Raw genomic sequence first — 23,639 nt, forward strand, 5'->3', positions numbered from 1 at the left:
TGTGTATCCTGTTGTGATTGTTTACAACACGTTGTGCGAGGATCCATTTATACAGACAGCACATTTCAGTCCTTTTGACCAATCTGAATGAGTTCTCACATAAAAAGATCAGAAGATATTGGTTAGAAATGGCAATTTGTGGGAGGTCTACGTGGAAGTGGACTCATGGTAAGGTCATCATTACCGGCTAAACTGACTCAGTCGACTGAAAGTGTTATACATTGAAATGCACACACACCACATCAGTGTTTCACACCACATAGATCTCACATTGTACGATTTGTTGCACACATGTCAGAAAGCCTTTTCCATTCCTACATATGATTATGGGGTTTGGTACATTCTTCCCTCCAATCCGCCAAACAACAGGACACGTCTCCCTCTCTCTCTCTCTCACTCACTCACACACACACACACCCTCCTCCGGCCTGCAGACTGTGGTCGTTGCCTAGCAACCTCCATGAGGGGTGGAACGGAGGAGGTTTGGCTTCCGAGGTAATTACAGAGTGAACGCCAGAGGACGCGTTTTTAGGGCAGCGCAAGCGCGCGCGTGTGTGTGTGTGTGTGTAAATGTATAAGGAGAGAAATTGCAAAACTGTGAATTTTAAATAACAGTCTCAGTGACCATCAGAACAGGACCAGACTAGACTTGGCAAGTCTCACACTCTCACAACACTGCTAGAAACTGAGAGGCGGGGCAAAGTCCACTGTGTGTTCCAAACGTGTCACTGCAACATGGCCAAACAACACAGCACACACGCCACACAGGGCTTCAATGATTTCATCACTTTATTTTAAGTGTTATGCAGGCAGTCTTTTTTGTTCTCTTTTCAGTTGTTTAATCCCGGTCACATAACACGTTTGTACAAAGTTGATTTAAAAATATCAATAGTCAAGAACCTGTAGCCTTGGAGGCAAGCCTTATCAAATGTCATGGAGATCCACAAACAGCTTAGAAAAACATTTTACAAATGAGATGTCACTAGAAAATATTAAAGAAAACTGGTTGTCACATAAAATATTACCAAAAAACATCCAAATTTGGTATATCAACCATTTCATTTTCAAATGTTTTTATTCTTCACTTTTTTTTGCTTTAATCTTTTTTTTTTTTCTCAACATATCATGGCGCGAGAGAGAAGTAGAAATGACGGGCCGCAGTCATGACGACAGTTGGACATAGAAAAAGAAGTTTACGATTAATAAAATAAGAAAACAGAACAGCACTAAAACGCAACATGCTGTACACACACCTCTGACCAACGCGTACGTACGATACACTCCAGCAAAAGGCAGATATTAAAACAGGACAAATAAATTAGCCGTACACAGTAATCACCTGTGTCAGAACGTACTGGTGGGTTAAGAAAATTAAAAAAGAGCCAAGAAATAAAAGTAAAAAAAAACAAAAAAACACTGACACTAACAAAGAGCAACGTCACCAGAAACTTGTCATTACAACCACATAACTAATAGAATCCCCCCTCCCCCAAACCCTTATCTCCCTCTTTGCTCCCCCTTTCTCTACCTGCGTCCGCCCATCACACAAAAAGCAGAGGGGAAGATGGGGGCAGAGGGGGGCAGCTCAATGTGTGTTTGTGTGCACTACTGCTTGTGCTAAGGCGTTTCAGTACCAGATCTCTCACACAGGGGGCGCCAACTTCCCAATGCAGCTGAAGCGGCACCAACGTCAAATCCCACTGTAAATCTATTATCGCTAATGGAATATTAAGAATCACGTGAAATGGGACTTGAGATACCCTTTTATACACAGAGTAAATCCGGAATACATTTCATTACTGGAATGTTCTCTTATCGCAGACATTGATACTGAAAGTTTAGAAGGTTATTAAGGAACAATGAGTCACATCGCAGCTGTATTCTAAACTGGTAATGACATAGGCAATAGGTGCTGAGAATCTGAGGAGACACAGTGTGTTTTGACATTAGTGCTGCTTACTAACCCTGTCCTACCCGCCCACCAGCCCTGGGGGAGGAGCTACTCTTTAAAGGTTCACTTGGAAATATGACATCATCATGGCAGAAGTTCTCCAGCTGTGTAATATGATGTCGTATTAACAAGTCTAGCTTGAACAAGAGTTAACTGGTAGTTTTTATACCAGAGAAACCTTTCCCTCTCCTCGCCATAATGTAAACATGGTTTCTAGGATTGTCTTATAGTATTGCTTTCACTAAACAGCCTGTTGGAGAAAGCTAGATTGTTAGTTTAAAGGAAACAAATATTTCAAATGCAGAGCGTTTCTCTAGGAATGCATCATTAATAAATCTTTACTTTTTTTATATGTGCTTTTTTCTACACTAGAACTCTTTTCTTTTGTTCAGTAAGAGTTTATCAGACTGGTCTTCTTTACCTGAACTACTGGGGTACAGTTGTACACACACAGAGACACACACACACGCACACACACACACACACACACACACACACACACCTGTCCCTGGTCCTCTCATCTTCATCACCATCGTCACTGTATTAGAGGGGAACATCTTTGTGCATAAAGATACAATTGTTGCGTTTCAAATGTCACCAGCCACGTCGGACATATCCAATGTCTCTCCTCGATGTATTAGAAGTCTGGGCTTCGGTCTTGTGCTAGTCTTATTAGCATATCCAAAATGGCACTGTCTTCCCTAAATATCAAACTACTCAGATTGCGATGGCCAAAAGAAGTGCACTATATGGGGTTGAGTGCGACTTCAGATTTTCCCAATATCTATAGTATACATCCTCCTCTGGCCTTGGTTCTGAAAAAAATCCCACCATTCTACATATTAATTATACCTTAAGTTTGTTAAATTCATTCATTAGTTTAGATTCAGAATCCTCTGTTTATGTCATTTTTCAGTCCATCATATTTATCTTCTCTTTTGAGTCCGTAAAACCTTTGTTTAAATAAGAATAACAAAAATCAATTGACCACCTGACCTCCAAACCCTCAGTGTAACCATGGAGTCAAGCACCTCCCACTCCCCACCCCCCCCCCCCCGACAGGAAGTGGTCACTACTCAAACTCCTCCTCTTCCTCCTCGTCCTCCTCTTCTCCCTCGATCTGATTGGGTGACGAAGCTGTGGGCGTGTCTGGGGCGGAGTCCTGGGAGAGAGTTGCCACAGTTACGATGCGAGGGGAGGAGCCTAAGCCCTGGTTGGAATCTTCCATGTCGTCGGTTGTAATGATGGCCAGAGAAGCGCCGCCCTTCTTGTTCTGGTGCGTTTTGATGTGTTTGGAGAGATGGTCGCTACGCATGAAACGTTTACTGCACTCAGGGCACTCAAACCTCTTCTCACCTGGAGGATGGGAACACACAGGTACATTTAGAACAACAGATGTAAAACATGTCTGTCTGTGCGTGTTCAAGCATGTGTGTGGACCTTTACCTGTGTGTGTTCGCCTGTGCCTCTGCAGTTCATCAGACCGCGTGAATCTCTTGCCACAGAAGATCCAGTTGCAGACGAAGGGTCTCTCACCTGTGTGCCAGCGGAGGTGAGCTCGGAGGTGACTGGTCTTACCTGGCCAAAAGAATATTATACATCACCTCAAACTGATTCTGTTCTGATGACATTATACAGAATATTATACATCACCTCTAACTGATTCTGTTCTGATGACATTATACAGAATATTATACATCACCTCTAACTGATTCTGTTCTGATGACATTATACAGAATATTATACATCACCTCAAACTGATTCTGTTCTGATGACATTATACAGAATATTATACATCACCTCAAACTGATTCTGTTCTGATGACATTATACAGAATATTATACATCACCTCTAACTGATTCTGTTCTGATGACATTATACAGAATATTATACATCACCTCTAACTGATTCTGTTCTGATGATATTATACAGAATATTATACATCACCTCTAACTGATTCTGTTCTGATGATATTATACAGAATATTATACATCACCTCTAACTGATTCTGTTCTGATGATATTATACAGAATATTATACATCACCTCTAACTGATTCTGTTCTGATGATATTATACAGAATATTATACATCACCTCTAACTGATTCTGTTCTGATGATATTATACAGAATATTATACATCACCTCTAACTGATTCTGTTCTGATGATATTATACAGAATATTATACATCACCTCTAACTGATTCTGTTCTGATGATATTATACAGAATATTATACATCACCTCTAACTGATTCTGTTCTGATGATATTATACAGAATATTATACATCACCTCTAACTGATTCTGTTCTGATGATATTATACATCACCTCTAACTGATTCTGTTCTGATGATATTATACATCACCTCTAACTAATTCTGTTCTGATGATATTATACATCACCTCTAACTGATTCTGTTCTGATGATATTATACATCACCTCTAACTGATTCTGTTCTGATGATATTATACATCACCTGTAACTGATTCTGTTCTGATGGTCTCAGGAGTGCTGTCTGATGACTCCCTTTATACAGTCTATTTTATACAGTATAGACTGAACTCACCATAGACCTTTCCACAACCCTCCATGTGACACACATGCTGTTTCTTCTTCGACGGGTCTCCACTGTTCCTGCAACACACACACACACACAGAGTAATGATGATGGCTGATGGTAACACCTGATAGGTGCAGAGCAGTAGGGCCATACATGTTTGCATACCTGCCCTCTCCATCCCTACAGTTGGGACAAGAACAGGCCACCCTGCGTAGCCTCTTGCTTGGCGGTCCTTCCTGGTCCGATGAACTCTGAACTGAACCCATCTGGTCCGGACTAAGCGACGACCCCGCCACGCTACCCACGGTAACCGCCACCGGCGACGACTGGACCTTCACCCCGCCCTCCTGGCCTTGGGGCTGACCTGATGGCAAAAGGGAGGAGAGTCATGGCTTGTTTCTTCTCACCACCCCCCACAGACCGCCACGTGTTCTCACCCTGTAGTCCGGTAATGGTGAGCGGAACCCCCTGCATCTGTACCCCGGCTGTGCCCAACCCGGCGATGCTGACGGTCTGCACCCCAGCGCCCGGGTTGATCTGGGCCGCGCTCAGCGTCAGGGGAGCCCCCCCCAAGTGCATGAAGCCCGTCCCCCCCATGGCCCCCCCGCCCACGGGGGCCAGAGTCAGTTGCTGGGGCACAGACACACCGCCTGGGATCTGCAGCGTCTGCCACGTGATCTGGCCCGACGGGGACAGGGTTGGGGTCCGGATCAGAACCTGGAGAACCCACACGGAAAGTTCCTTCGTCATTCATACGTTCAATCGTAGCCAAATGCGACACGCACAACAGTGACTTAGGACTGGAGGACAGGATGCCCTTTGTTTTGCAAAATGTCCAGCCGGGCGTTTAACGTTACTTCTCCGAACAGACACTGTGAAGATGGTGGTGGAGGAGAGGGCACCTGTTGGTTCTGGAAGGCCTGTATGGGCTGGAGGGTCTGGCCGGGTCCTAACTGAAAGGTTTGGATCTGCTGCGGCTGGCCCTGGATCTGGAGGGGAGGAAGGGATTTTAAAACTCTCTGCAGAGTTGCAGTGTGTGTGTGTGTGTGTGTGTGTGAACTCACTACTCTGGACTGACTGCTTGGTCTCTCAGTCCATGTATCAGAATGCTAATAAACGTTCTATTATTTAAGTCGAAGCTACAGGTCCTAGCAACAAAAAAACAAATGTTATTGTCAGGGGAGTCCATGGGGGGGTGCTCATCTTGGAAGTGGGCTGAACTCAACATGTAGCAGACCTCTGGTGAAAATACCAGTGTCTTGCCTGAACTGTTTTGGGTATCGTTGCAGACTTGTAGTTCTGATACTTGGGAATCTCTGCCATGCTCACAGGCTCACAGGCTCACAGTGTGTGGCCTTCAGATTTGAGGCCTGTCTAAAACCAAGGAAAATCAACTAGTGAGTCACTGCTCTGAGTCAGAGGTCATGGACTGACTGGTGGTATGAAGAACATGGTGCTTTCAGTACCCTGAAGTGTGGATATATCCATTACCTTAAATATACACACATAAATTTACATTTGCTTTCATTACATTTTTAAAGTATAAAATAATTCTGCAATAAAAAAAACTATGTTTATCCTTTCGACATGTAATGTTTGGAGGGGATTCAAAAGAAGTTTTTAAAATACAGCTCCAGAAAAAATTAAGAGACCACAGCAATTGATTCTTTCCTTTCCAAAAAAGTTGAAAAGGAAGGTTTTGAGTAAGGAACAGAAGGGTTAAAAATAAGAGACCACTGCAAATTGAACGATTCTGTTCCTCACTCAAAACTTTCCTTTTCAACTTTTTTGGAAAGGAAAGAAAAAGGTGCAGTGGTCTCTTCATTTTTTCTGGAGCTGTATGTGTGTTACCTGGTTTTGTTGGTGGATCTGGGCCTGTGTGATCTGCTGGGGCTGAATCTGGATCTGCTGCAATACCTGGTTGCCCATCTGAACCATGACATAACTGTTAGATTATGACAGAATAATAAAATTTCATAACACAATAAAATGGAGACACACCACAGTGCAAACACACCACGGTAGAACCCACCTGGCCTACGATAACCTGCTGGATGGTTCCTGGCGGATCTGATTGGCCATTGGCCTGGCTTTGGACCTGTCAATCAATCATGCAACCAATCAGTTTATCAATCATTCAATCAACCAATGAATGAATACATATACACAGGAGCGCGTGCACACACACACACAGACACACAGACACACACAGACACACACAGACACACACACACAGACACACACACACATACTATCTGTGTGTTCTGTGAGTCCTGGTCACTGGGTTGGTTCTGTATGTCTCTCTCAGCTGCTCCATCTGACCCAGCTACAGAACTCAGCTGTGTTCCGTCCAACGGCGCTCCATTGCCCCCAGCGATACTCGTCGTGGTACCGCTAGATGACCCAGTGACAGTAACTGCCCCGGATACCGCCGCTGACGTTGTCGTTACCAGCTGGTTGCTGTTAGCTACAGTAAAGCTGCCATCGGCTGATTGAATAAGCTGCATAGCTCCACCCCCCGTTAAATTATTCATGACGGGCAGGGCGAGGGTCATACCGCCGATGTTTATGGGTACTGTCGTCATGACCTGGGTCTGGGAGCCCTGTAAGGTCTGCATCTGCAGCGGGAAGGACTGGGCAGGACGAAGCTGCAACGTTTGATTGGCTGAGCCAGTGAGGATGGCCTGCTGATTGGCCGGCTGTAGGATGGCCTGGGTCTGGGATTGGTTCTGGATCAGCTGGACCTGCTCTGGTAGACCCCCCTGGGCCGGACTGAATAAAAGAGAATAATTCTATCTTGTTACACATGTAAAACATTCCCATGGGGCTGAGTTAGTAGAGCATGGTGCTTGACAAAATGGTGCTTGAATTGTAGCTATAAAAAACAGTACACAAACAATATGCAATCACTTCCTGTGAGCAGTTCTGGATAAGATCTTAATCGAAATGACAAAAATGTAAATGTTAATTTCCCACTTTTTAATTGCCTAAATTATCTGTGTAACCTCCAGCCGTCAAACTACTGTCTTTCCTTCAGACAACCAGTCTAAATTTCAGACAACCAGCCTAACCTTCAGACTACCTGTCTAACCTTCAGACTACCTGTCTAACCTTCAGACTACCTGTCTAACCTTCAGACTACCTGTCTAACCTTCAGACTACCTGTCTAACCTGCACTTGCCACACACCTGATGTGGATCTGTTGGCCCCCCAGGGTTGCAGTCTGGGGGCTGATGTGGATCTGTTGGCCGTCTGCTGTCTGCAAGTGGGGGATTACCTGGTACTGGACCCCGCCCCCCGACGAAGGCATGTTCTGCACCTGTTTGGATATCGATATGTCATTAGTTTAAAACATGTACGAGTAACACAAACATTAAACATTTTATTCTTCCATCTTAATATGTTTTACCTTTCTAGCCCTTATAGTTATGGTCAGTGACATGGCTGTATGAATAACTAAACTGGAGAAATCTTGTACTGTTACACCCCATCTGGTATCAGCACTGCCTCCACTGTGTAGCTGACATTCACCCTCCAGAGATTTTCAGGAGACAGTTGATCTGGCTAGCTAGCCAATGGCGTTAACTATTTAAATAAAGTTCAGTAAAATAGACCAACAATTTTAACTTGAATTATTGTGACGGGTGGGAATCAAAACATTAGTCAGTGTTTCCCAGGATACCTTATTAGATGATACATCAAATGTTGTTGTTTTCACCCCCGTGTTTTAAATCCCTCCCAGTTTTGAGAGGTCCAATTTGAGCTTATGGCCTTGCCAAGCATGTCTACTTCTTGTGACACTGATTGCACAACCAGGATTTACTCGCCAGCAGCTATGGGCTTGGAGGAGCACGCATTCACCAGCCAACAACCATGACCAACTCCAGGTCAATCAAGAGACGCTACATCACAAAAACTAGTTAAACATCCGCTGGAGCCAAGCTCCTATCTAGATTTCTTCCTAGCTTTGTGGCTTTCTAGGGAGAATTTCCTAGTCACTGTGCTTCAACTTCTTATTATTTGCTCTTGCAGGTTTTGGTGAGTGAAGGGTTGGCAAAGTCTGGTGAGTGACAGTGGGCAGGGTCTGGTGAGTGACAGTGGGCAGGGTCTGGTGAGTGACAGTGGGCAGGGTCTGGTGAGTGACAGGGGGCAGGGTCTGGTGAGTGACAGGGGGCAGGGTCTGGTGAGTGACAAAGAACATGATGAATCCAACACCGGAGAAAGTAAACCATAGAAGTAGTCATTGCCAGAATAGCATAACATTTAGTAAAACAACATTTAAATACAGGAAGTAAAGTAAAAACCCAAACTCTGGAAGGCACTGTGCCTAAGAACAGCTCTTAGCCATGATATAATTGCCATATATCATACCCCCTCCAGCCCTATTGCTTAAATATGATATACTGCCCAGCTCTAACATGCACACATACCTGGATGATCTGAAACTGCTGCTGCTGAGGCTGCTGATTGGCTGCTACAGTGTTAGTCCCGCCCTCCGCCTTCACCTTCCGGCCGGCCGGAGTACTGTCGTTGGCTGAAGTAGTGGCCAGTGTCACGGCTACAGGTTGATTGGCAGTGTCCTTGGCTATCTGAGGAGCAGTGGTAATGATTTGCCAGCCGTTGCCAGTAAACTGGGCAGGAACAAGCTCCAACTGCTGCTGAACCAACGTCTGATTCCCTGCTGCGTCGACCACAATTTGGCCCTGGATCTGGCCACCCTGCAACTGAAAATAAACACACACTAGTACAGATTAAATGAACAAATAAATATATTCCCACTAACATTTACTAGAGTAGGGACGTAGGAATCAAAGACTTATTCCTGACTAAGTCTACAACTATCTGGCCATCCTCAATCAAGAAGCACATACCTCACATTGCAGCTGAAAGCCTGTCGGTATTATGCCTTGTCACATTAGCATCTACGTGCCTTTATTTGCCAGAACTTACATTACTAACATAATAGCATTATACACATTATAATCAGCATGAAAAAGTATAAAAAGCACACCATACATACACATATATATATACACACATACATACATACACCCATGTACATATACAGTGAGGAGAAAAAGTACTTGATACACTGCCGATTTTGCAGGTTTTCCCACTTACAAAGCATGTTGAGGTCTGTAATTTTTATCGTAGGTACACTTCAACTGTGAGAGACGGAATCTAAAACAAAAATCCATGACATAGGTATTTGATCACCTACCAACCAGTAAGAATTCCGGCTCTCACAGACCTGTTAGTTTTTCTTTAAGAAGCCTTCCTATTTTCCACTCATTACCTGTATTAACTGCACCTGTTTGAACTCATTACCTGTATAAAAGACACCTGTCCACACACTCAAACAGACTCCAACCTCTCCACAATGGCCATGACCAGAGAGCTGTGTAAGGACACCAAGGATAAAATTGTAGACCTGCACAAGGCTGGGATGGGCTACAGGACAATAGGCAAGCAGCTTGGTGAGAAGGCAACAACTGTTGGCGCAATTATTAGAAAATGGAAGAAGTTCAAGATGACGGTCAATCTCCCTCAGTCTGGGGCTCCATGCAAGATCTCACCTCGTGGGGCATCAATGATCATGAGGAAGGTGAGGGATCAGCCCAGAACTACACAGCAGGACCTGGTCAATGACCTGAAGAGAGCTGGGACCACAGTCTCAAAGAAAACCATTAGTAACACACTATGCCGTCATGGATTAAAATCCTGCAGCGCATGCAAGGTCCCCCTGCTCAAGCCAGCGCATGTCCAGGCCCGTCTGAAGTTTGCCAATGACCATCTGGATGATCCAGAGGAGGAATGGGAGAAGGTCATGTGGTCTGATGAGACAAAAATAGAGCGTTTTGGTCTAAACTCCACTCGCCATGTTTGGAGGAAGGAGGAGGATGAGTACAACCCTAAGAACACCATCCCAACCGTGAAGCAAGGAGGTGGAAACATCATTCTTTGGGGATACTTTTCTGCAAAGGGGACAGAACGACTGCACCATATTGAAGGGAAGATGGATGGGGCCATGTATCGCGAGATCTTGGCCAACAACCTCCTTCCCTCAGTAAGAGCATTGAAGATGGGTCGTGGCTGGGTCTTCCAGCATGACAATGACCCGAAACACACTGCCAGGGCAACTAAGGAGTGGCTCCGTAAGAAGCATCTCAAGGCCCTGGAGTGGGCTAGCCAGTCTCCAGACCTGAACCCAATAGAAAATCTTTGGAGGAAGCTGAAAGTCTGTATTGCCCAGCGACAGCCCTGAAACCTGAAGGATCTGGAGAAGGTCTGTATGGGTGGGCCAAAATCCCTGCTGCAGTGTGTGCAAACCTGGTCAAGAACTACAGGAAACGTATGGTATCTGTAATTGCAAACAAAGGTTTCTGTACCAAATATTAAGTTCTTCTTTTCTGATGTATCAAATAATTATGTCATGCAATAAAATGCAAATTCATTACTTAATCATACAATGTGATTTTCAGGAATTTTGTTTTAGATTCTGTCACTCAAAGTTGAAGAGTACCTATGATAAAAATTACAAATTTCTACATGCTTTGTACATGGGGAAAACCTGCAAAATCGGCAGTGTATCAAATACTTGTTCTCCCCACTGTATGTATATATATATATATATATATATATGAGAGCAATTATTTATCTCACCTGTATTTGACCAGCCTGCATCTGAATCTGTCCCTGTCCCTCCACACCTCCCTGACCTCCTATCTTACTGCAGGTTGCAGCCAGCAGGGCTAATGGAGATGGCTGGGAATCCTGCTGAGCATTCACACGCACACAAACACACCCGCGCAGAACGTGCAGGCAGATAGTGCAGATTCGAAGACAGAATGCACATTTGCACAGACAGAAAACAAAGACAGAAGGATAGACGGACAAACAGACAGAGAGACAATCAGACAGATAGAGACCAGTAGTCTGTAGAAGTGGGCTGTATTACGGGAAGTGAGTGGGTGGGTGTGAGAGCCACAATTCTCTGTTCTCTCAGAGCAGCGGAAGAGAGCCTCTCTCTCCTCCCTCTATAACACTCTCTCAGAGAAAAGGAACTAGGTCGGGGGCAAATATGTAATGTCACACACACACACTTACACACACACACACATTAATACACACCTCTAAAACTGTCTATACTGACAGGTAGTTTTGTTTAAAAAGAACTTTAAAAACCCAGTCTGAGCACATGCTACTGACAGTTTTTTAAATGTACACTACTAAGACTTGGCTGGAGTTCAAATAGATTTTGCAGTACTTGGAATTTGCCTTTATACAGAATTAGGAAGTAGTGTTTGTGTGTCTCTCTGGGCACCTTTTTGTGTTGTGTGTGTGACCAATCTACCTGTGATGCAGAACTTTTGTCTTTCTTGTCTGTTTTGCCTCCTTCTGATCCGGACGCTTCCTTCTTCTGATCTGAGGACAACCGATCAATAGGTAAAACAAATCATGAATAGACTAACACTCTAGGACTGAATGATTATTTATCACCTTTATTATAACACTACGAGTGAACGGACATACATCGTGATACATACTAAAATAAACTATTAGGCAATACAGTTGCCTTTATTCCCCTGCACATGGTGACAGCGGTAAACTATAGTGTCAACATATGGTTCAACTCCCAACCATAATGGCAAAGACAGTGGGAATTGCAGACTTAATTTTAACAATCTATCAGTTATAGAAACATATCTTGCCTCTTTTTTTAGAAAAACACTATAATACAACCAAATTATAGTGTTAGAATTTATATCCGTCAGTCTGTAAGCTCACCGAAAGAGTGATAGAGGGGTGGAGACGGAAAGAAGAGGGGGAGGGTACCTACCACTCATAACGCATTCATAAACCGGAGAGGAGAGGCTAGGGGAGAAAGGCCGGCTAAAGCACCGGGGAAGGACGGCCTATTTTCTCCGCGAATGGCTCGTGCTGTGCTGTGGCGTCGCTCCCGTTAGCACCGAAACCACCCACCCGCCAGGAAGGGCGGTACCAAGCTCGAGCAACAATCAAACCTCTCGTTATAACGGGAAACAGTCCAGTGTCCGCGCCCAATGTCTCTCAAAACAAACCGAAAACACCCTTTAAAGGCCGAAGCGCGTAAATTCCATTAACGGAAAAGCCGACTGTTTGCAGAAATGTATCTTGGTCGAAGTTGGTAGTGTGTGTTCGCGGTAGGCCCACCCACTTCCATTTACCCATCAGACCAACACCCCTCACACTCTCTCTCCTCTCTTTCTGTCGCTGCTGTTTCAGCCGCTGGGTACAACAAGCCTTTCCAACGATATTTCTGCAAAAACGACCCTTATCAAAAATACAATTTTATGACTATTCTGTGTACTTGCATTGTAGAATTGCAGCTGGAGACAGATAGATAGCTGTGGCTTTTTGTGGGCGGTGCGCTCCTCCCACATATTTAGATTGGACGGTAGGACTCGGTCTGCGAGGGTTGAGATGGGAGTTGTATTTGGCGAAGCCTCGCCTTCAAAATGTGTTGTGGCGGTAGAGACTCAATTTCCCAGCGTGCACTCCGGTTAGCCGGGTTGGGCTGGTGCGGGGTAGTCAAGGTAGAGAGAGCGGCAGAGCGAAGGGCGGTGACTGTGTGATGTGGGGGTTGGGCGATAGGGGAAGGGAGGCGTGAATGTTCCGTTCTCTTTATCATAAGCAAGAGTCTCATACTTTCCAAGTTTCTCTTCAATATACAGGTTCAGTATACTCACTTGGTCTTTACCACAAATTCACCACGATAAAGGTAAAATACTAACTCATTCTGTCTCCCTTACTTGCTCAGTCCGACCTTTTACAACTATTGTGTAACATGGGATGTATTCATTCCGCTGCCCCCTCTGAAAAAAAAATGTTTAATTGCGAAACGTTTTGTAAAACAGTTTCTATTGGACAACTGCAGCCCCTCCCTATGTTATTCTGTTTTGGGAGAAACTACAGGGAGGGACATACCTGAACTGTTGACTCATGGTGTACACACTCATCTACCAAACGTTGCTCACACTTCTTAACAATTTTCACCTTCTGAGTCTGACAGCCAGGAGAAAAAAAAACGGGTATAAACTGAAGTTAACCAGACAAAATCTTTAAATGCACGGTCTGTCTATGCAAGACTTACCACATGACCCTTGACTCCACCAGTGGCATCTAAAGCCCAATTCAGATTATTGCCCATTTACCCATTAACAGACACCCTAAACTGCTACTACAGCCACACACATTGTACTCGCCATCACTTCAGCTCTTTATTCAGATTGGACTTGTGTACAGAACCCACTTTAACATAACATAGAACAAAAAAATAAAATGTTCTGAACCAAACACTTGGTATTAGCTGTGGTCTGTTTGGTGACAAGACAGAGGCTGCATCCTACTCATTCAATGCATGCTAGTAGAAACGTAGTTGTTACATTAGGTGAAGACTTCTAGCGTAAAGGAAATGCTAACATTGCTAATTTAGCATATCAAGGTGTATAAACATTATTCCCCAAATAAAGAATATATGCAGTTTAAAAGCATTTGTTTTTTTCCCACAGCTTAATCACTGGTCTGACTGACTGACTTGCATAAAACACAAACCTTTAAGAACTATTTAAAATGTGTCTATTTGCCTCAACTATCATCATTTAAAAAGAATAGAAAATAAAATGCTAATTATGCATGTGATATGCATTAAGTGCTAGTTAAATCCGATGTCCGTTTTTCTAATTGCCATTTTGGGGAGGCAGATTGTCTAGCAGTTAGAGCATGTCCAGAACACAATAAATTGCTAGATCAAAACCCTGAGCTTGCAATGTATAGAATCTGTCACTTATCCCTGAATAAGACAGTGAAACTTAATTGCTCCCAGAATGTGTACTCAGTCAAGTTCAGTGGTAAAAAAAAAAACCAAGTAGTAAAGAACAGCAGTGCTTTATCTAGACCAATGTTTCTAAACCTTTAGCAACAGGAAGCCACACATTGTCCCCCCGCCCCAGGTTGTGTTCAGAAATATGAAAAAATTTAATTAAATGCTGTCATTGGATTCTGGTACTCCTGTTTTAAACTTCTTTCTTTTTTTTATAACTGTTGAACATAATTGAATGTGGCAGGGGAACCTGTGGTCAAAGTTTTGGGAAAACCGTTCTGCACCATTCAGTGATCCTACTAAAACCTTGGGTTCTAATCAGATCTCTGGTTGTAGTGTAGCAGGATGGTGCCATGTGTCAAAGTGACTACACCCAAGCTACACCCCTCATCCCTTCCCAAATGCACATAAATCACTTTCATTCATTGATTAGAAAAGAGAAATAACAGGTCGTGGAAATATGGTGGAAACTCTTTTCAGTCCCTGGCTCCACCAAGTGGACCTGTGCACATAGTGAAGTGTGCCCTTCAGAGAGAAAGTGGAGATTATTGGAACGTGGGCACACAGTTGGGTCCCTCCGCCCCATGTCTAAAGGGTGTAATTCTCTTTCTTGACCAGTAGGGGGAGACGTCTGCTTGTCTGGTCTATTTCTAGGATCAAAGATCTTTCTGGATGCTGTGGAGAAAATTAAAAATGTTCAGGTATATTTCTTTGTACAGAAAATAAATATACCTGGTGGAAAACGAGACCTAACACTGACTCAGAAACCTATGTTCCCCAGCCCTAACCATAAGCTCAATAACCTTCATGCCTAAACTTAAAGCCACAACGCTAACCCTTAATGTCTAAATCTGAAAGTAACATTAATTATAACAATATTCCCAATTGTACATTTTCCCTAAACCTAACCCCACAACAAGGACAGAATGTAAAAAAAAAAAGATCTATCTTTTTGGGGACATCGGGGCCCCCCATTTACATAAACTTGAAACACAGTTTTTCTATCCTTGTAAGGACCCGAGGCGTGACCCAGAAATCCATGTTCCCTATTCCCTAATTCCTAAACATTCAGGTATTCCATCTTAAGTATACATAAAAATGCCTCACACACACCTCTCCAGATAATCCTGGACGTTGCTGTGGCCCTTGTGTTGAGCCAAATGGACAAGTATTCCTGTTGCACAGCGTCCTTCTCTCCGTCGACACAGACTGCAGTTACAGACACCTCTACAAATGGGACACCCCCAGTCCTAAAGTCCGACAGAAACAGGAAAAAGATATGGACTTAGTTGAAAAACAATATAGTACAAGGTACTATAGGAAAGACAGTAAGGAATATGATGTGTGTGTTTTAGGGATATAACAATTCACTGATGCATCGGTCCCCAACTCAAATGCTTAAAATACTAGCACTTTGAAACACAGGTCCACAACAAAAAAAGCTAGTATAGGCAAGTCAGAAAATGTACTCAAATGTTGGAAAACCTTTTTGCTGAAATTATGTATGAAAATAGCCATCATCTTCTGTGACAAACTATGCCCCGTTTCCTTCAATTCAGAACATGACAGTTGGTCATATTCCGGACCTAAACCCCATTAATGTTGTAGCAGAACCTGGAACTAGCAGTTCCAGCTCAAAAACCCCCACAAATGTCACAGCTCTGAATGGAGGAGTGGGACAAACACAAATCGCTGTGAGAGACCGATCAATGACTATAGGAAACATTTGGTTACAGTCACCACTGGTGCCAGTGGAATGACCAGTTTGAGTCTAAGGAAGCGATTCTTTTCCCACACAGACACCTCTGGTACTGACCATAACAACATGGGAGTATTAATACATTCTTGCTAGATTAAAAAGAGAAATATCAAGGCTTGACATTAAGCCATAGAAAAGGGTCAGCCAGAATGTAGACTGTATACATCTTTATTTAGCACCAATTACACAGATTGTATGGGCTAAACAAATAGAGCTGCAAGTTGGTAGCTCTTCAAGTCTATTTTCTGTCAAATGACCTCTGTGCATGGTGTGGGTCTGCCCGCAATCTTACCAGTTTGCATTCTGAAACTTCATATTCGGAGAGCTCAAGATAGCAAATGTTATTCCTTCATCAAAAGCTAGTCTGAAGAATGAGTATCCAGGTTGCAATTTATAGCACACACACAAAATCTGCCATAGCGGTTTTCAAAGTATTTCTTTTTGTTTAATAGTTGGGTTTTATTTTATTCAACAGCAGGCAGTGACAGCCAGACTGCTGTAGGCTACCGGACAGAGGAGAGGTGAAATATAGAAGCCCTGTACAGCCATAATTTGGCATAATAAATTATTTTCTCAGTTTCTGGCATTGTCTGTTTACAAGCTTCATGTGTTTAAATTGGTATGTAAAATTTGTTCCAAAATGGTTAAAAAAGCTTACCTGGGTTCGATGTGAAATACTGCTTGTTATTGCAGACATGCAAGTGAATCAAAATACTTTAAGCTTTTGTTTTCGGACAATTATTTAGTGCTATTGGACAAGTAAAAGTCTGAAGTGGCCAAAAGGTTTAACGTCAAGCCCTGAGTAATGACACTGTACTGTAAATTACTAGCTCAAACACCTAATCTGCAAAAACACCAAGCTAACTAGCAGACGATGGGGACATTGCATAATGATTGTGTCGGAGTCCATGTACCAAGGCGCATATTAAACTGTGTTCGATAGGGGCACTGACCGGGTCAAGCAGTGCTGTGCGTACGTCCTCCCCATAGCGGTTCCTCAGACAGGGCCCACAGAATTGACCTTTGCCCCCTGAACACACTCCACTACGACACACCGTCTTGGTGTCCAGAGTCTTCTGTCGACACTGGTGACACGTGCTGCCCTGGAACACACACACACAAAGCTTTAACAACTGGAACGAACAAACACACAAACACCTTTCCTGAGACAAACTGAGTGTGTGTGTGTGTCCCTTACATAGTCCTTGTCCAGAATCTTGTCTTTGGCGCGTTCTGCCACGTTGTCCAGTTCTTCCTCTGTAATGTCATCAACTGATCTTACATGTGTAATCTTCCTCCTCTTGCCGCTGCTTGCCCTCTTCTTCGCACCTCTAGTCAGCTCACCATCCACCTGGCCAGATGCTCAATCAGTTATATCCAAGAAACTTGGGTGTGTGTGTGTGTGTGTGTGTGTGTGTGTGTGTAATGAGTCTCTGTGTCAGACTGCAGTGAGTGTGTACCTCCAGTAGTTTCTTGATGTCGACAGTCCTCAAAGATCTATTTTGTCGCGAGGTGGAGGGACTTTTCTCCTCCACCCCAAACTTCTCGGGTGGTCTGGCCGCACGGGATGGGTTCCTCCTCCCACCTCCCTCTGCTGCCCCGCACACACCCCTTCGCCGAGGCGTCGGCTTCTCACTCACACGCCTCTTCTTCTGGAAAACGACAAGACCCAAAATTGCACCTGAGCCTCACGGTAACCCAAGAAAGTCAGCATGTTTGTGGGTGTGGTTTGGAGCTGGATCCCAGGCCACTGTGTACTGTACTCACTGTGGGAGAAGGCGTGAGTTCAGCCATGTTGGTGAGGTCAGCGAATAGCTTGGCCAACTGGAGGACAACGACAACAAGGGATTAGAAAACACTTCAAAAGAACGCAAATAATGACAAGAGACCAATCCAAGGTGTGTAGGGAGGTACAGTGGAAGGAGACTGGACCACTGTATTAAGTAATTGCATATGAAACGCAACTTTTGTCAACGTTTAGAGGTTGTGTACCATGGCTTTGTTCTCCTGAATGTTCTTTGCCCGTTTATTTAGAACCGGAGACTCGACTTCCATTTTCCCTTCTTCCTCCTCTTTTTTCAGAGGCTCTTTCTGGCCTTGTGTGACTCTCCCCCTGGACACCTGAGACACACCCCTTTTCAGATGCAGCCTGTCATTGGTTCTCCTCTCTGGGGGAGGGGCGGCAGTTGGCTGAGGTTTGTTTGGCGTCTGCCCTTTCTGGGCGGATAGTCTTTTGGTGGGAAACCTGAAGAAAGAACATACCGAATGGAATGAATGATGAGTGGAATGTTCAGAGGCAGTAATGCTGGACAAACTTTCCCTACATCCCCATGAGGCCCCGGGGCAAAGGGAAGAAATGCCCAGCCAGTGGCCGTGTGATTAGCCTGAGGGTCTGCCCGTTGTGAGTTTGACCCTCTGTCTTAAAAATAAAACCAGACGCATCTCCGCATTCACGAGAGGGATTGGTATAAGGCCCTGTGACAGACTAACATTCGATCCGGTACATCAAGATACCTCACGCCACAGAAACAGAAGACAGGATGCGGCTCCTACGTGCACGCGCGCACGCACACGCGCACGCGCACACACACGCACACGCACACGCACCTGAAAGCGACACAGAGACTCCTCCTCTTGTATGTGGCTGGCTCCTCCCCCTCAGAGTAAAACCCAGTGTCCCCATCACTGCCCTCTGCTGATGTCAGGCACTGGAACAGCACAGCGAGGAGAGAGGATGAGACAAAGCATTCCTATACACACACACACACACACACACACACACACACACACACACACACATAGTATTACTGGAAAGAAGTAGTACGGGGGACCCAGGGAAACAGGTCTCTTACCATAGTCTTCGTCTTGCTTCTGGAAGCTCTCTTCTCCTGCTCTTCTTCCTCACTGAAGCCCTCAAACTCCTCTCGCTCACTGTCTGAATGGCTGAACAGACTAACCAACTCAGAGGTCACAAACTTTGAGTTGAAAACCACAGCCTGGGGGGTGGGTGGGGGTATAAATTACTTCAATAGCTTGCCGTGGCAGAATTAAATTGACCAGGATTGTAGTGTCTGTGGTAACTAGGGGGCAGATACCTACCGGCTTCCCAGAATGCACCAAGGCAAGGCTATCCCTGCAGTCATCTGATTCGCTATCACTAGATGCTGACGTGGCAAAACCCAGGAAGTCCTCATCATCACTGGGACTCTCAAATATGGCCGCCAGGGCTCTTGGGGTCTAAGGAAGAGTGAACAAACGATGAATGCACAAATGCAAGTACGTTATTTTGGTGAGTGAGTGTTTCCCAAACTACGGGCTGAGACCCCATTTAGGGTTGCCTGTTGGAAGAGGGGGTCCTGAGAGATATTGTGCTGGTATGTACAAACCCGATTCCAAAAAAGTTGGGACACTGTACAATTGTGAATAAAAACAGAATGCAATGATTGTTTCAAATTTCAATATTTTATTCAGAATACAACATAGATGACATATCAAATGTTAAAACTGAGAAAATTTATCACTGTAAGGGAAAAATAAGTTGATTTTAAATTTCATGGCATCAACACATCTCAAAAAAGTTGGGACAAGGTCATGTTTACCACTGTGTGGCATCCCCTCTTCTTTTTATAACAAACTGCAAATGTCTGGGGAATGAGGAGACAAGTTGCTCAAATTTATGAATAGGAATGTTGTCCCTTTCTTTTCCAATACAGGCTTGTAGTTGCTCAACTGTCTTAGGTCTTCTTTGTCGCACCTTCCTCTTTATGATGCACCAAATGTTTTCTATGGGTGAAAGATCTGGACTGCAGGCTGGCCATTTCAGTACCCGGATCCTTCTTCTATGCAGCCAAGACATTTTAATTGATGCAGTATGTGGTCTGGCATTGTCATGTTGGAAAATGCAAGGTCTTCCCTGAAAGAGACGACGTCTGGATGGGAGCATATGTTGTTCTAGAACTTGGATATAACTGTCAGCATTGATGGTGCCTTTCCAGATGTGTAGGCTGCCCACGCCACACGCACTCATGCAACCCCATACCATCAGAGATGCAGGCTTCTGAACTGAGCGCTGATAACAACTTGGGTTGTCCTTGTCCTCTTTAGTCCGGATGACATGGCGTCCCAGTTTTCCAAAATGAACTTCAAATGCTTATTTATCTGACCACAGAACACTTTTCCACAGTCCATTTTAAATTATCCTTGGCCCAGAGAAAACGCCTGCGCTTCTGGATCCTGTTTAGATACGGCTTCTTTTTTGACCTATAGAGTTTTAGCTGGCAACGGCGAATGGCACGGTGGATTGTGTTCACTGACAATGTTTTCTGGAAGTATTCCTGAGCCCATGTTGTGATTTCCATTACAGTATCATTCCTGTATGTGATGCAGTGCCGTCTGAGGGCCTGAAGATCACAGGCATCCAGTATGGTTTTCCGGCCTTGACCCTTACGCACAGAGATTGTTCCAGATTCTCTGGATGATATTATGCACTGTAGATGATGATAACTTCAAACTCTTTGCAATTTTTCTCTGAGAAACTCCTTTCTGATATTGCTCCACTATTTTTCACCGCAGCATTGGGGGAATTGGTGATCCTCTGCCCATCTTGACTTCTGAGAGACACTGCCACTCTGAGAGGCTCTTTGTATACCCAATCATGTTGCCAATTGATATAATGAGTTGCAAATTGGTCCTCCAGCTGTTCCTTATATGTACATTTAACTTTTCCGGCCTCTTATTGCTACCTGTCCCAACTTTTTTGGAATGTGTAGCTCTCATGAAATCCAAAATGAGGCAATATGTGGCATGACATTATTGTGAATTAAATATAAGTTTGAGATTTGTAAATTATTCCATTCCTTTTTTACTCACAATTTGTAGTGTCCCAACTTTTTTGGAATCAAGTTTGTAGAACCAGGATTACATAAACTTAAACAGCCACAAACATGGTTTTATTAGGGTGCTTCAACTGCAGTTGAAGCATTTTAACAGTAAGCAATATAAAACGTTTTTTTTAAAGATACTTTATACTGCTTGGTCCCATTTTACATTTGGCCAGTAGGAAGAGATTAAATGTTTATAGGACAGTTTAACCTATTTTTTCAGGTCAGAGGTCTGTATTTTGTTTTCTTGGCTGGTATTTCTTGACATGCCCCGTCAGAATCAACGGGAAATACCTGAGGTTCATTTCTTAGGTCCCAGAGGTTTCCCGAGGCCCTTAAGATTAAAATGTAATTCCAAGTCAGTAAAACTATTTTTGTGCGCCAATTAAGAAAGTAAACATTCATTTAATGCAAACGGAAAAGTAATTGAAACAAAAAAGATACATAAATTTGATAAAAGAACAATAAAAGCGTTATGTTAAAAGATAGAGCGTCAGTCTTCTTACGCTGAACTCCCTTAGTACCATCTTACGGTTTCTGGCCAGTTTGTTGTTAAAAGGTGATATTTTGTTTGGGTGGTACTCGGGGCTACGCTCTACCAACTGAGCTACAAGGGCCCACAAAAATAGGTGACCGCGTTGCACTACATATTTTATGCACTCCCAAAATGAATATTTCTGAACATTTCCTCCACCCACAACTGACCAACGGCGTCACACTTTTTAAAGTGAATGCAGAATACTGCAGTGTAAAATGCAAAATAGCTAGCTGTAACATTTTATTTTAGACAGTATTTGTAACATATCTTCCGTTATTAATTATTTATTTTGTTTCAAATGGAGGGGTAAATGTTGAAATTGAGTAGGGTTACCCTACAACCAAGGCCAGTGTACAACAACATATTCTTCAACATATCTGAATCTAAAAGCCGTAGGTCACTAAGAAAAGGAGCAAAAGCATTAAATTATGATTTTCTCTTAACACAATAATGTTGTTATATATAATTACCTATAATACATAATTATAGGTAAGAGCCTAGCAAGCCACCGATACTATATTTGTTTTTGTCCCGAGTGGCCGTAAGACCCTGGACAGGGTTGAACCAGAACTTCATGTAGCCCATAGACATGTTTCGGCTTTTTACCTTAACGGGACGATCTAAATTATTCCGTTTTAAAACTGACTTACCTTGGCTGATAAGAGCATTTTAAGTATTTTGAGATATGGAGTTTTCACTCTGAAGTAGCGACTCACCACAATGAATCGAATGAATGAATGGTTTTGAAAAAAAACACGAGTTCACACATTTCTGTCAAGAAACAGGGGGAGCAATTCCATTTTAACTGTCGTTCAGCTATTTTTCCAGAATTGATAACAAGACTCTCCAAGCGCATACTACTTTTGAATGATGTATGCTGACGTCGTATACGAGAGGGAATTTAGTTGTTTTCAAATTAAATTTTGTTTCCGCTCGAGTTTATATCCTTTGTCCCCTGCGTAAAGAATGGAATCATCCTGCGCTCTTCCCAGTTTCGCGGCAAAATACTGTGGGCGTGACAAAACCGCACTTGTGCTGTGGCCTTTGTTGTTTGAGACAGTCTGCAACAGGCCATGCGTGGAATTGTAGAAAGTTGCATCCGTAAACATTTGGCGCGTCCTTACTATTCAGTTAACCCTTATGACCCCCTCGGGGATTTTTGTCCACGAAGGTGTCCAGAGGGTAGTACATTTGAGCAGGGCACAAGGGTTAACTTTAGATTTCCGATATATGCAGAATTCACTTTGAATGATAGGTGTTTCTCCTGCATTAAAAAGCTGCATACATGTAACGTATTTCTGTGTTCAATCAATACTTAAAATTATGTTGAACCAATCGTACTTTTAGAAGTGAAAGTAAAATGATAACAGTCCTGCCCTCTCCAGGTTCGCGGCAAAAAGACAAAGAGGGCGTGACTGAACTACACTGTCTAGGGAAATTGTTTTGGTGTTACTACGGTTGTGTTGCTGCCTTTTCTATCTGCTGCAGTAAAAGATGCAGTCTGGGACTTTAGCTAATAACAAAGTATTTTTATAAACATAACATTTTCTGCCGAATCTGCGAAATTAACTATGAAATTCCAAGTTTGAAAGTTTTGATGAGATCGATCAGGCACATTGGTGACAACAATTTTCCTGGACCTGTTTAGGCTCAAAAATACACTTTAAGGAATATTGACCAAAACTCAAAGAACATGTAATTAATCTATGGGTGTGTTTTGATTTAAATATATATGTAGACCCACAATTTATAGAAGAGTTGGTTGTGACAACAAAACAGATGCGTGCGACCCAAGGAAAAAACAGGGTGCTACTGGGTAAATTCGACATTTGGTGGGCGAACAATTGTAATTCGGGGCTTTAAAGATGGCGGTCTTCTTTTTGTGACAGCGGAGGGTAGTGCTTTTTTAAACACCTTGTTCACATTCTCCAGCGAAAGCAAAATAGCCCCATGGCATCAAAGACCCACCACTGTATTTAACCGTACAGTTGCGGCCCTGTGCTCAATCGCTCTCCCACTCCGGTCAACGCCTTCTTTCCTATTAGCTCGCTGAGCTAAGAAGTTGTCGAGAACAATGAAAGATGAATTAC

At 43.5% G+C, this 23,639-nt stretch overlaps 2 protein-coding genes across 3 annotated transcripts; both read right to left on the reverse strand.

Annotated features, from left to right (window-relative positions):
* Positions 1–774: 774 nt before the first annotated feature.
* On the reverse strand, positions 775–12,941 carry sp4 (sp4 transcription factor). Of its 2 annotated transcripts, none has more exons than XM_010873329.4 (14): positions 12,351–12,941; positions 11,865–11,935; positions 11,174–11,284; positions 8,941–9,234; positions 7,699–7,829; positions 6,763–7,282; positions 6,543–6,608; positions 6,362–6,439; positions 5,413–5,499; positions 4,948–5,227; positions 4,676–4,874; positions 4,517–4,584; positions 3,398–3,529; positions 775–3,307 (listed from the first exon to the last, which is right to left on the reverse strand). In XM_010873329.4, exons 1-14 carry the CDS (start codon positions 12,355–12,357, stop codon positions 3,024–3,026), a joined length of 2,328 nt encoding a protein of 775 aa, XP_010871631.2. In that variant the 5' UTR covers positions 12,358–12,941; the 3' UTR covers positions 775–3,023. The 2 variants fall into 2 exon arrangements, with proteins under 2 accessions (XP_010871631.2, XP_010871630.2); XM_010873328.4 differs by having other exon boundaries at positions 11,174–11,287.
* Positions 12,942–13,751: 810 nt separating this feature from the next.
* Positions 13,752–22,526, reverse strand: cdca7b (cell division cycle associated 7b). The gene is made up of 11 exons (XM_010873331.5): positions 22,200–22,526; positions 19,231–19,368; positions 18,984–19,127; positions 18,739–18,839; positions 18,124–18,376; positions 17,899–17,955; positions 17,592–17,783; positions 17,330–17,482; positions 17,085–17,234; positions 15,486–15,622; positions 13,752–15,047 (listed from the first exon to the last, which is right to left on the reverse strand). The coding sequence occupies exons 1-11, from the start codon at positions 22,215–22,217 to the stop codon at positions 15,029–15,031; spliced, it is 1,362 nt and encodes a 453-aa protein (XP_010871633.1). The 5' UTR covers positions 22,218–22,526; the 3' UTR covers positions 13,752–15,028.
* Positions 22,527–23,639: the final 1,113 nt, after the last annotated feature.

This window comes from Esox lucius, chromosome 10 (assembly GCF_011004845.1).
Source record: "Esox lucius isolate fEsoLuc1 chromosome 10, fEsoLuc1.pri, whole genome shotgun sequence".
NCBI classification, from domain to species: Eukaryota; Metazoa; Chordata; class Actinopteri; order Esociformes; family Esocidae; genus Esox; species Esox lucius.

Bases quoted from the DNA above. Each gene is read 5' to 3' on its own strand.
- cdca7b (XM_010873331.5), bottom strand. The intron at 17,235-17,329 runs GTAAGGGACACA...TGTGTGTTCCAG, and splicing joins AGATTCTGGACAAGGACTAT to GGCAGCACGTGTCACCAGTG. The intron at 15,623-17,084 runs GTCAGTGCCCCT...GTCGGACTTTAG, and splicing joins GCACAGCACTGCTTGACCCG to GACTGGGGGTGTCCCATTTG.
- sp4 (XM_010873328.4), bottom strand. The intron at 4,875-4,947 runs GTGAGAACACGT...TTTTGCCATCAG, and splicing joins CACCATTACCGGACTACAGG to GTCAGCCCCAAGGCCAGGAG. The intron at 3,308-3,397 runs GTAAAGGTCCAC...CCCATCCTCCAG, and splicing joins GCACAGGCGAACACACACAG to GTGAGAAGAGGTTTGAGTGC.